The 12,154-nt window shown below is 46.7% G+C and overlaps 1 protein-coding gene across 1 annotated transcript; it reads left to right on the plus strand.

Annotated features, from left to right (window-relative positions):
* The first annotated feature begins 93 nt into the window (after positions 1–93).
* On the plus strand, positions 94–6,214 carry LOC310838014 (zinc finger protein 82 homolog). Its single transcript, XM_083725336.1, has 4 exons — positions 94–350; positions 2,028–2,154; positions 3,464–3,574; positions 5,617–6,214. Exons 2-4 carry the CDS (start codon positions 2,121–2,123, stop codon positions 6,093–6,095), a joined length of 624 nt encoding a protein of 207 aa, XP_083581462.1. The 5' UTR covers positions 94–350; positions 2,028–2,120; the 3' UTR covers positions 6,096–6,214.
* The last annotated feature ends 5,940 nt before the right edge of the window (positions 6,215–12,154 follow it).

A 12,154-nucleotide genomic window follows, 5' to 3' on the forward strand; every position in this document is an offset into this window, starting at 1 on the left:
AGGTAGATCTTTGGGAGCAGAATATGGTTAAGAGCATGGTGCTGATTCTACCAAGGTCGCAGGTTCGATCCCCACGTGGGAAAGCAGCATATTCCTGCATTGCAGGGGCTTGGACTAGTAGATGATGCTCAGGACCCCTTCCAAATCTGATTCGATGTGGTCTTTCAAATTCAGGCTGCGTGTGAATGCGCGCGCGTAAAAAAGAGGACCCAAAATGAGGATTCCTGCATTTCCCACGACCGGTAGGAAGTGGTATTGTGGGGGGCGGACGGACGCAAACGACGCCGAAAGAACTTCTCCAGGAAATGCAAATCTCTAGGCTAAGGGACTAGTGGTCTAAACCTCTGCAGGTTGGTGGAACCAAGCCGAAGGGCTGAGATCCCGGGATAGAAGCAGCGGGGTGTGCAGCTTCGAGGGAACGTCTGAATGATTCTTCGGGTGGTGCAGATGCAGATCAGTGGCGGCGGGGAAATGGGAGGCGCGGTGGGGAGAGTGTTTCGGTTTCTGCAGGAATTTAGGGGCGCGTTTCTCCTCGGCTGCGCCGGCCCGAGTTGGGCAGAGCTCGAGCGGGTTCGGGAGGAAGAGGCCCGCTGCTGCGCGCAGTTCCCACGACCTCAAAAGGCCCGGGTGTTCGTCTGAACGTGTGCGCGTGTTACGTGCGCGGGCGATTCCCAGTAACTCGTCTCCCTCCTGCTCAGCCATTTATTAAACGAGGCGGGATGGCGCGCAATTCAAATGGTGGCCTCTTAAGATGCCGCAGCGGAGACCCACTTGGTTTCTTTTGTGTTCTTTAGACAAAGGGTGGTGCATAGACTTTAGCAACGGTGATAAATATAATAATAACAGTTAATAGCAACAGCATTGCCAGTGGTTCCAGCTGGGGCAACCCAGTCAGATTGGTAGAGAATAATAATAATTGCAGCTTTGCATGCTGGACGTTTGGATGTCCCAATGTTGAACCCTTAGCATTTCTAGTGAAGGATTGGGTAGGTGGTATCTCCTCTGCTAGTCAGAATGGATAATTCTGGGGTTGGAAGGACAACTATTCCGACATGTGTAAGACTGTTTCCAATGTGCCACCAAGCCTCTGCAGTGGTACCTCGGGTTACAGGCGCTTCAGGTTACAGGCGCTTCAGGTTACAGACTCCGCTAACCCAGAAATAGTACCTTGAGTTAAGGACTTTGCTTCAGGATGAGAACAGAAATCGCAGCGCGGCAGCAGCGGGAGGCCCCATTAGCTAAAGTGGTACCTCAGGTTAAGAACAGTTTCAGGTTAAGAACGGACCTCCAGAACGAATTAAGTTCTTAACCCGAGGTACCACTGTAGTGTATTATGTGGGGAGCAGGGGCTGATGGGAGTTGTAGTCCAAAGCATCAGGAAAGAACCAAGCTGGCCAAGGTGGAGCAAGAGGAAAGAAGCAAACCATAGTTTACTTGGGCATTTGAAAAGGAATTGGAACCCCCCCCCCCCGTACTCACTCGCGCTCTCTCTCTCACACACAGGGGCTCCCATATTTTGGTCACATCTATGCCATTCATTATCATTGATTTGCCGATCAGAAGTTTGGTGGTTCGAATCCCCATGACGGGGTGAGCTCCCGTTGCTCGGTCCCTGCCCCTGCCAACCTAGCAGTTCGAAAGCACACCAGTGCAAGTAGATAAATAGGTACCGCTCCGGCGTTTCCGTGCGCTGCTCTGGTTCTCCAGAAGTGGCTTAGTCATGCTGGCCACATGACTCGGAAGCTGTACGCCGGCTCCCTCGGCCAATAAAGCAAGATGAGCGCCACAAACCCAGAGTCGTCCGCGACTGGACCTAATGGTCAGGGGTCCCTTTACCTTTACGCCATTCATTATCATGATACATTGCCCATCCTTGAACAGCACTCTGGCGCGTTGCAGTAGTCCAAGCAGGAGATTACCAGAGCATGCAACCCTCCCAGGTTGCCACCATCTCTGAATTTTAGGCATCACTTTGGCTAAGTCCCAGCCAAAAGAAGAGAACAACCGAGGCCTTTTTCTTCCTGTAGAGTCCAGTAACTTTTGAGGATGTGGCCGTGTATTTCACCGAGGGACAAGGAGATCTGCTGGATCCGTATCAGAAAGCCTTGTATGCTGAAGTCATGATGGAGAATTACGAGAACTTGGCCTCGTTAGGTAAGCATTTTGATTCCTCTTCTGGTGGAGGCTGGATGATTTGCAAGGAACCTGTGCATTTGTCAACGGCATCTCTTCTCTCCCACCAATCCTTTACATTTTCAGGAGAGTTGAGTTTATTTCAGTTGGTCAGACTTCCATTTGCTTTCTTACTCCAGAATGTAGAGAGCACTTGGAGACAGGTAGCATGGAAATGTGTTGCTTTATGCTTCCGTCAGCAGCCTCTTTGGTTTCTGTGCTGAGATCTACAGGCAATGGTCATGGGTGGTCTGTAATAGTGAAATCTAGCTCTCCTGGGGTAGCACAGCTGTTGTGGTAGTTAAACATCAGTGTGGTGATTTATTTATTTTGTGCACCGCTTCTTATTTCGAGAGGAATCTCTAATTAGTTTACAAATTAACAAAAAAACGGGAATCAGTATAAGAAATTCTCGCAGTGAGGGAACCGGCAGAAGGCCCTCAGAGCTGGACCTCAGGCTGAACAATGCGGGTAGAGACACTCATTCAGATACAGTAGTACCTCGCAAGACGAATGCCTCGTAAGACGAAAAACTTGCAAGACGAAAGAGTTTTTCGTTTTTTGAGTTGCTTCGCAAGACGAATTTCCCTATGGGCTTGCTTCGCAAGACGAAAACGTCTTGCGAGTTTGTTTCCTTTTTCTTAAAACCGTTAATACCCAGGGAATCCGTGCTTCGCAAGACGGAAAAACTCGTAGAACGAAAAAACTCGTAGAACGAAAAAACTCGCAGAACGAATTAATTTCGTCTTGCGAGGTACCACTGTATACAGAGCTGAGGCCATTTAGGGCTTTAAAGATCAGCACTTTGAATTGCGCTCAGAAATGTACTGGGAGCCAAGGTAGATCCTTTAGGACCAGTGTTATATGGTCCCAGCAGCCACTCCCAGTCACCAGTCTAGTTGTAGTTTCTGGGTCACCTTCAAAGGTAGCCCCACGTAGAGCGCATTGCAGTAGTCCATGCAGGAGATTACCAGAGCATGCGCCACTCTGGTGAGACAGTCTGCAGGCAGGTAGGGTCTCAGCCAGCGTACCAGATGGAGCTAGCAGACATCTGCAGCTTTTTGAAAGGAGCTGTCTTGTCTTCTGTTCTCTCCCTTCAATGATAGCAGGAACCAGGAATCTGCAGCTTTCCATGTGTTGTTGGTCTACAACTCCCCAAAATCTCTGGCCATTGGCCATGTTGGCCGGGGTTGATGAGAGTTGGAATGCCACAACATCTGCACAGGTTCCCCATCCCCGAATTTAGGAAGTTTCCACCAAACTACTCACTCTTTTGTTCCTTCTTGGCAAGGATTTTTACTGGCTAAGCCACCTCTCATCTCCCAGCTGGAACAGGGAGAACAGCCCTGGGTGCCGGGTACTCAAGTCTTGGATGCATCAGGGATGTCGGACACCGAGTCAGGTGAGAAGTTAGGGGAAGCTGGTGGAAAAACACACACACACACACACACACACAACCATTTAGGGATTACCAGGAACTCTTAATTGCCTCTTGAGAATTGGCTCTTATATATGAGCCATTTTGTTCCAAGAGAGAGTTATAATCACCCAGAAGACATTGCATCCCTATGGTAGAAGTCTTTTAATTCCTTTTGCCACCTCAGCTTTGCTTATCTACAAAGTTTATTCCACACTGAAGAAGAGAACTGTCAACACCTCCGTAACAGCCACTGTACCTCCCCTAAGCTGTGGACCACTTCACAGTTCACAGTTTCCAGTTGACATTGTCCCTTGCCATGTTATAAGAATCACTATACAGTCATACCTTGGTTCCTGAACGGCTTAGTTGCCGAACAAATCAGCTCCCAAACGCCAAAAACCTGGAAGTGTTCCGGTTTTTGAACGTTTTTCGGAAGTCGAACATCTGACATGGCTCCAGTTACAGATAGGTAGCCGTGTTGGTCTGCCATAGTCAAAACAAAAAAAATTCCTTCCAGTAGCACCTTAAAGACCAACTAAGTTAGTTCTTGGTATGAGCTTTCGTGTGCATGCACACTTCTTCAGATACACTGAAACAGAAGTTACCAGACCCTTCTATATAGTGAGAAGGTGGGGAGGGGTATTACTCAGAATACCCCTGTAAGACCTATTGCAGTCGTTAAGAGTCGTCAACAGGCTCATCACAGCTATCTGCCAATCACCCATTCCCACCACCCTTCTGAGTAATACCCCTCCCCACCTTCTCACTATATAGAAGGGTCTGGTAACTTCTGTTTCAGTGTATCTGACATGGCTTCCGCTTGAGTGCAAGAAGCTCCTGCAGCCAATTGGAAGCCACGCCTTGGTTTTTGAATGGTTTCGCGAGTTGAATGGACTTCCAGAACGAATTAAGTTCGAGAACCAAGGTTCCACTGTGTTACTTTTTTTTTATCAACTATTTTATCCTGGCTCCCGTTTAGGAATATTTGTCTTGGTTAGTGAGAGGCAAAAACCCTAAGGTTGGATGGCCATCTGTCAGAGATTCTTTAGCTTTCTCATAAAATCACAGAGTTGGAAGGGACCCTAAGGATCATCTAGTCCAACCCCCTGCAATGCAGGAATTTGCAGCTGACCCTTACAGTGATCAAACCTGCAACCTTAGCGTTATCAGCACCATACACTATCCAGCTCCTGCATTGCAGATGGTTGGATTAGAAGACTTTTGGGGTCCCTTCCAACTGTACAGTTCTATGATTCTATGGTCTGATGTCTTAATGCTTGCTTTTAAAAAAGAACGGAGGGAGTGAAGTTTTCCCCCTGACACATTACTTTTCTATGTGCAAGAAGTTTATTTATGGAGGAATATTAAAACATTTCGTTCTCAGCCTGTAGTCAGTTCAGATGGCGTCCAGTAACAGATAAATTACATGGGACTGCTGGTTCCTGTAGTTCACAGAAAGGCGCTGAATGACCCACATATGTGTAGGGTGAAGTAAAAATAATTGAGCAGAACGAAATAATAATAATAATATACCCTACCCATTTGGTTGGGCTTCCCCAGCCACTCTGGGCAGCTTCCAACAAAATATTAAAATACAGTAATGCATCAAACATTAAAAGCTTCCCTAAACAGGGCTGCCTTCAGATGACTTCTAAAAGTCTGGTAGTTGTTGTTCTCTTTTGACACCTGGTGGGAGGGCGTTCCACAGGGCGGGCGCCACTACTGAGAAGGCCCTCTGCCTGGTTCCCTGTAACTTGGCTTCTCGCAGTGAGGGAACCGCCAGAAGGCCCTCAGCACTGGACCTCAGTGTCCGGGTAGAATGATGGGGGTGAAGACGCTCCTTCAGGTATACTGGACCGAGGCTGTTTATCAACGACAGATGATAAATCATTGTTTACACACACCCTACCAACCAATTTCAGTTTCTTGCACATCTTCATGTATTGTTTCCTTCCTTTATTATTTTACTACCTTCCTTTCTTTCCTTCTCAAGTTCAGAAGTGAATGGTTGTTTATCCTTGCAGGTGATGCTGAGAGACGGCCGTTGTGCCCTGTGTATGGGAAAAATCTTCCTCAGATCTGCCTTATCGAACAGCAGAAATGCCACACTGGAGAAAAAACCTCACGGTTGCTTAGAGCATCAAACATGTTCTGTCAAAAAACCACAGTTTCTGAGCGAACATGTAAACCACAAAGGAGAGAGGTCTCCCTGAGCCACTGGCGAGTTCTCACTGGAAAGAAGCCCTATCAGTGCTCAGAGTGTGGGAAATGTTTTCGCCAGCAGTCGCACATTATAGCACATGAGAGAATCCACACAGGGGAGAAACCGTATGGATGTTCTGAGTGCGGAAAACGTTTTCGCCAGCAGTCGCACATTATAGCACATGAGAGAATCCACACAGGGGAGAAGCCCTATCGTTGTGGGAAGTGCAGGAAGCGTTTCTCCCAACAAACACACCTCCTCAAACATCAGAGGCTTCACGCAAGAGAGGAAACCCTATAAATGCATGAAGTGTAGAGAGTGTTTTGCTTGACACTTGTGGCTTTTGAGCCGCCAAAAGATCCACACGGCAGAGGGTATGCTGCAGCCAGACATGAGAAAATTGCCTTGGCAGTATTCTCGCATGGCGACAGCACTTTCCCTGGCGCCGCTGGGGCAGCCCTCTGTTTTGCTTTCCCACAGGATAAATCCCCAACGGAGAATGAATCATGAGTGACAGTGGGTTTTCCTTTTGGGAAAACAGGTTGCAAACAAACTGTATTATAACAGATGTAAACTAGGAGTTTTGGTTCTTCTTCCACTGAAATGTAACAAACAGTGCTGTTGCTTTTTATTAAAATGAGTACGGTTTCAAGTTTTAAGCTGAATGCTGTTCAGGTTACTTTCTTTTACACATCTTCCATAAATCCGACTTCTCCACACATACTTCAGGAATTTAGGATTTTAACTGGACTGTTTCCTTACAGACCCCCAAATCCTCCTTTGCCTCAGAATCACGACTGCCCTTTCCTGTCAGAGTATTCCAAATCTTCAAATATCTTTAATACGGTCAATGACCAGAAAGCAATATATAAAAATATGACATTATAAGTAGTAATGTGCTACAAATAACAGTGGAAATATGGCCAATTCACAGAATTGGTGCTTATATTTATGACCAGGTTTCGTCTTTTAAGGTTTTAAGAATTAAATTCAAATGTCACTACTGTTTATTATCGTTCCTTCGATATTTACAATTTGAACTCCGTTGCTGACATCATTGCTCGTCTTATTCTTGTTGCAATGTAACAGTACTTTGCCACAGGCCTGTTAATTTCGGGCTCTTTTGTCAGAGTATTCCCTCCAAGGACCCTTTTTCCATGTGGGACGGTGTCTTTTCTATTTTAACAGTGTTCTGCGATTCAGAACCTGAGAGCATATACTGTCAGTTCTCGGCTCTCCTCAGCTCTACCCCCTGTCAGAATGAACTCTCCTGACAGAATCCACCTCACACCTTTTCTCACTCCACTCCAACTGCCTCCCATGGAACTGGCCAATCAGGAGCTGTTGCTAGGTAACAGTTTACTGGAAGGGGGGAAAAACCCAACACTCCATGACTCAGCCCTGCTCAGTAAACAAACTTTTCCATCCCAAGTTGCCACCAACTCTCCTCTCTCTGCCCCGGAGTGTAGCTGCAGCTGCCAGCATTGGACTGCTGCACCAGAAAGCTGCCTCCACAGCTCCCTCATGCGCTGGAGCCAGGCTCCAATGAGGGAGCCTGTTGTGCAGGGTGCCTGGTCGCGCCCCCTCAAAAAAAATGCGCCCGGGGCCACAGACCCACAGCCTCCCCCCAAGCTACTGTGATAGGAATTTTGAGGTCTTAGTTATATGTTAAATGTTCATAAGTGTACCAACCAAGCACATACATAGATCAGCACAGGAAGACCGACCTGGAACCATTTTGATTCCTAAACTGAGCAAATGTTTTCTCTGCAAGGTCAAAGTGGGAAACCTCCCCATTGTCTCTTTCCTCACAAATCCTGTCTTAAGGGCACATTTAAGATATGAATAGGGTGTGAGCCTGTGACCTGGCCCAGGAACTAAGCATTTATCATTACAAAAGACTGGCCAGGCTCCCCAGGAAATCCAGTCAAATAACCTGCCAGACAGGAGATAAACAACGACAGGAGAAAAACAACATTCAAATTTCTGTTTTAGACTGTCTTTTCTGTTATGTAGGTATGATGTATCTGAGGGGTGGTCTTAGGTTACACCCCTTCTGTGATGTATGTATGATGTTTCTGGGGGTGGTCTTGATCTAGGTAAAGGTAAAGGTACCCCTGCCCGTACGGGCCAGTCTTGACAGACTCTGGGGTTGTGCGCCCATCTCACTCAAGAGGCCAGGGGCCAGCGCTGTCCGGAGACACTTCCGGGTCACGTGGCCAGCGTGACAAAGCTGCATCTGGCGAGCCAGCGCAGAACACGGAAACGCCATTTACCTTCCCGCCAGTAAGCGGTCCCTATTTATCTACTTGCACCCGGGGGTGCTTTCGAACTGCTAGGTTGGCAGGCGTTGGGACCAAGCAGCGGGAGCGCACCCCGCCGCGGGGATTCGAACCGCCGACCTTTCGATCGGCAAGCCCTAGACGCTGAGGCTTTTACCCACAGCGCCACCCGCGTCCCTTGATCTACAGGGTGGCAATTTCAAAAGTATAAGGCCTTGCGCGCCATTGTTCTGAGTTCCTCTTCATTTCCTGCGTGTGGTGAGGGGAGCACCCTGTTGCAACAGATCAATAAAGATCAAGCTTACTAGCTGCTTTGCTTCTCAATATTCTCTGGTTGGCCTCTGTTATTTTCTCCTACTGATGGAGAACCTACAAAGGACTCTATGAGGGCTCTATGAGGGAAAAGGGCAATTTTTGTTTACAACACTATTCCACAGGCTCCACAAGAGAGAGAAATCTCATAAATGGAGTGTAGGAAAAAGTTTTTATCGATACTTCGTGCTCCTCAGACACGAGAGCAGGCGTCCTCAACCTTGGCCCTCCCGATGTTTTTGGCCTACAACTCCCATGATCCCTAGCTAGCAGGACCAGTGGTCAGGGATGATGGGAATTGTAGTCTCAAAACATCAGGAGGGCCGAGGTTGAGGAAGCCTGCATTAGAGAGCCCACACAGGAAAGACCCTGCAAATGCCACGAGTAGGAAATAGTTAAATCAGTGTGCAAGCCTTTTGGAAAATCACATCAAGCTCCACACAGGTAAAAAAAAAATCCCCATGAATGCTTGGAATGTAGGGAGATTTTTGGTGATACCTCAGGACTAGAGAGCTCACACATGGGAGGAATCCTGTAAATGTTCAGAAAATCAAAAATGTTTTGCTCAGAGTTCCCTAGTGGAAACCCAACTGAGAAGTCACTCTTTTTTTCTGCTTTTCTGCTGCTTTTTTTCTGCTGCTTTTTCTCTGCATTTCTGTTGTTTTTATTATATTGATTTGTTTGACCAGATTCAGTTAAAAATATATAAAAGAAAACTTTGAAGAATGCTTTTAAAGAGAAAATTCAATGTTTCAATGAATTTCAGTGTTTCAGTTCAAAGAGATTCAATAAAGGTGGGGGCTATTGGGTTTTTCTTTGTTACTATGTTATGTATTTTTATGTTATAAACTGCCCTCAGATGAAGGGTGATCCTCAGATGAAGGGTGGTATGAAAATTATAAAATAAATAAAATTCACTCAGGAGACAAGCCCTTTGGCTGCCTGATTGACAGTTTGTTTTGAGGCACATTTCATTGTCTTGGTGACCTGTCTTGTTCATATTGTACAGATATTACATCTTGGCATTTGTGCTCTATGCTGTAAATCTCTGTGGTCTTTTGATGAAGGACAGTATATACATTTAATAATAATAATGTACTTTAAATGTATGATCAAATTTGCAGATGACACCAAACTGGGAGGGGTGGCTAACACCCCAGAGGACAGGATCACACTTCAAAGCGACCTTGACAGATTAGAGAACTGGGCCAAAACAAACAAGATGAATTTTAACAGGGAGAAATGTAAAGTATTGCACTTGGGCAAAAAAAATGAGAGGCACAAATACAAGATGGGTGACACCTGGCTTGAGAGCAGTACATGTGAAAAGGATCTAGGAGTCTTGGTTGACCACAAACTTGACATGAGCCAACAGTGTGACGCGGCAGCTAAAAAAGCCAATGCAATTCTGGGCTGCATCAATAGGAGTATAGCATCTAGATCAAGGGAAGTAATAGTGCCACTGTATTCTGCTCTGGTCAGACCTCACCTGGAGTACTGTGTCCAGTTCTGGGCACCACAGTTCAAGAAGGACACTGACAAACTGGAACGTGTCCAGAGGAGGGCAACCAAATTGGTCAAAGGCCTGGAAACGATGCCTTATGAGGAACGGCTAAGGGAGCTGGGCATGTTTAGCCTGGAGAAGAGGAGGTTAAGGGGTGATATGATAGCCATGTTCAAATATATAAAAGGATGTCACATAGAGGAGGGAGAAAGGTTGTTTTCTGCTGCTCCAGAGAAGCGGACACGGAGCAATGGTTCCAAACTACAAGAAAGAAGATTCCACCTAAACAGTAGGAGGAACTTCCTGACAGTGAGAGCTGTTCGACAGTGGAATTTGCTGCCAAGGAGTGTGGTGGAGTCTCCTTCTTTGGAGGTCTTTAAGCAGAGGCTTGACAACCATATGTCAGGAGTGCTCTGATGGTGTTTCCTGCTTGGCAGGGGGTTGGACTCGATGGCCCTTGTGGTCTCTTCCAACTCTATGATTCTATGGTACATACACAGCCACAAGTGCTCTCTTAATACGATCTTTATGGAAGGAAAGGAGAGAGGATGGTTATCATTCCATTTTGTGTAGGATTATTCCAGGCACGCTAGAAATATTCCAGTTGTTTCATGAATTTGATGAACTGGAGTCTAGTCCACAAAAAGCGTATCATTGCCTCCATAGCCTGTGTCCAGGCTGTGAGTATTGTTGCACTTAGGTAGCCAAAGCAGCACTGCCCATGCACAAAAATGGTAAAATGCGGGTGGCGCTGTGGTCTAAACTACTGAGCCTCTTAGGCTTGCTGATCGGAAAGTCTCCATCATCCATCTGGTGGCAGATAGCCATTTTTCTCCTCATGCTTTCCAACACTTAATTCTCCACGTGCCAGCAGAGGTCACCCAAGTTCCACTTGGATAGCTTTCTGTTCCCTGATTGAAGATAACGCAGAAATGCAAGCTCTGTGTAAGCAGGGGTGTTTGCAGGAAATATGTAAAATTGCAATACTGGAAGCTACCAGCATGAGTTTGACCAAACTGCGGGAGGCAGTGGAAGACAGGAGTGCCTGGCGTGTTCTGGTCCATGGAGTCAAGAAGAGTTGGACACAACTAAACAACAACAACAACAACAAGGAATTTTCTGTACACGATGATGGCAGAAAATTTTACAAACTCTGCATAACCTTTGATATTCAGTGGAGCAGGACTTTTAAAAGCAGGTTTTCCAATTCCAAAGTCCCAAACCCATCAGATATCCCCCCCCCACACACACGTTGAATGATGGTAGACGACATCCCCATGTTGAGCCAATTCCCACTTGTGGAATGCTCTCATCAGAAAGGCTCATTTGGCACCATCATTATATAGCTTTAGGTGCCAGGTGTCATAGGAACTCTAAGGTCTCAAATATAGAATAATTGTTGATAATTGCACAAGTATATAAACCACATGTCTAAAACAGTACAGGAGAGCAATCCAGAAGCCATATTGGCTCTCCTAAAAAACCTACAGTCATACCTCATGTTACGTCTGCTTCATGTTACGTTCTTTCAGGTTACATCCTGCGGTGACCCCGAAGTACCGGAAAGAGTTACTTCTGGTTCGCTGCTCGTGCATGCGCATGCGCGCAAAATGACATCACATGCATGCGCAGAAGCGGTGAATCACAACCCGCGCCTGCGCAGATGCACCACTGCAGGTTGTGTTCTTTTCATGTTGCGAACGGGCCTGCGGAATGGATCCTGTTCGCAACCAGAGGTACCACTGTAAATATTTCCTTTGCTTCCTTAATCCCCTTAGCCCAACCTCCCTCACCACCAAAGGAATACAGGGGTACCTTCGGTTCTGAACGTAATCCGTTCTGGAGGTCCGTTCGTAACCAGAAACCGTTCTCAACCTGAGGCACGCTTTCGCTAATGGCGTCTCCTTCTGCGCATGCGTCTCTGGTGCACAATTTCAGCTCGCATTTGGGGGCAAAGTTTGCTTCCAGGAGCACGTACTTCTGGGTTAGCAGAGCTCATTACCCGAAGCGTGCGTAACCCGAAGCGTTCGCAAACAGAGGTACCACTGTACAAGTGAATAGTAAAGAGAACCCCGCACAAGTGACGCTGACACAAAACCCCACACATACACTAAGTAGAATGGAAGCATTTCCACCCCACCCCCACTCACCATGCCCCCTCCACCTCTTTCCCCCTTTTCTTCCTAATGTAACACTAATGTCTCAACAAATGAAACGGATCTGTAGAAAACGTAACTTAAAAAAAGAGACATTGTGCATAC

The sequence above is a fragment of the Podarcis gaigeae genome (genome assembly GCF_964106915.1).
Source record: "Podarcis gaigeae genome assembly, chromosome: 2".
In the NCBI taxonomy this organism is placed as follows: Eukaryota; Metazoa; Chordata; class Lepidosauria; order Squamata; family Lacertidae; genus Podarcis; species Podarcis gaigeae.

Bases quoted from the DNA above. Each gene is read 5' to 3' on its own strand.
- LOC310838014 (XM_083725336.1), top strand. From the start codon at position 2,121: ATGATGGAGAATTACGAGAACTTGGCCTCGTTAG. The intron at 2,155-3,463 runs GTAAGCATTTTG...CTTCTTGGCAAG, and splicing joins CGAGAACTTGGCCTCGTTAG to GATTTTTACTGGCTAAGCCA. The intron at 3,575-5,616 runs GTGAGAAGTTAG...TTATCCTTGCAG, and splicing joins GATGTCGGACACCGAGTCAG to GTGATGCTGAGAGACGGCCG.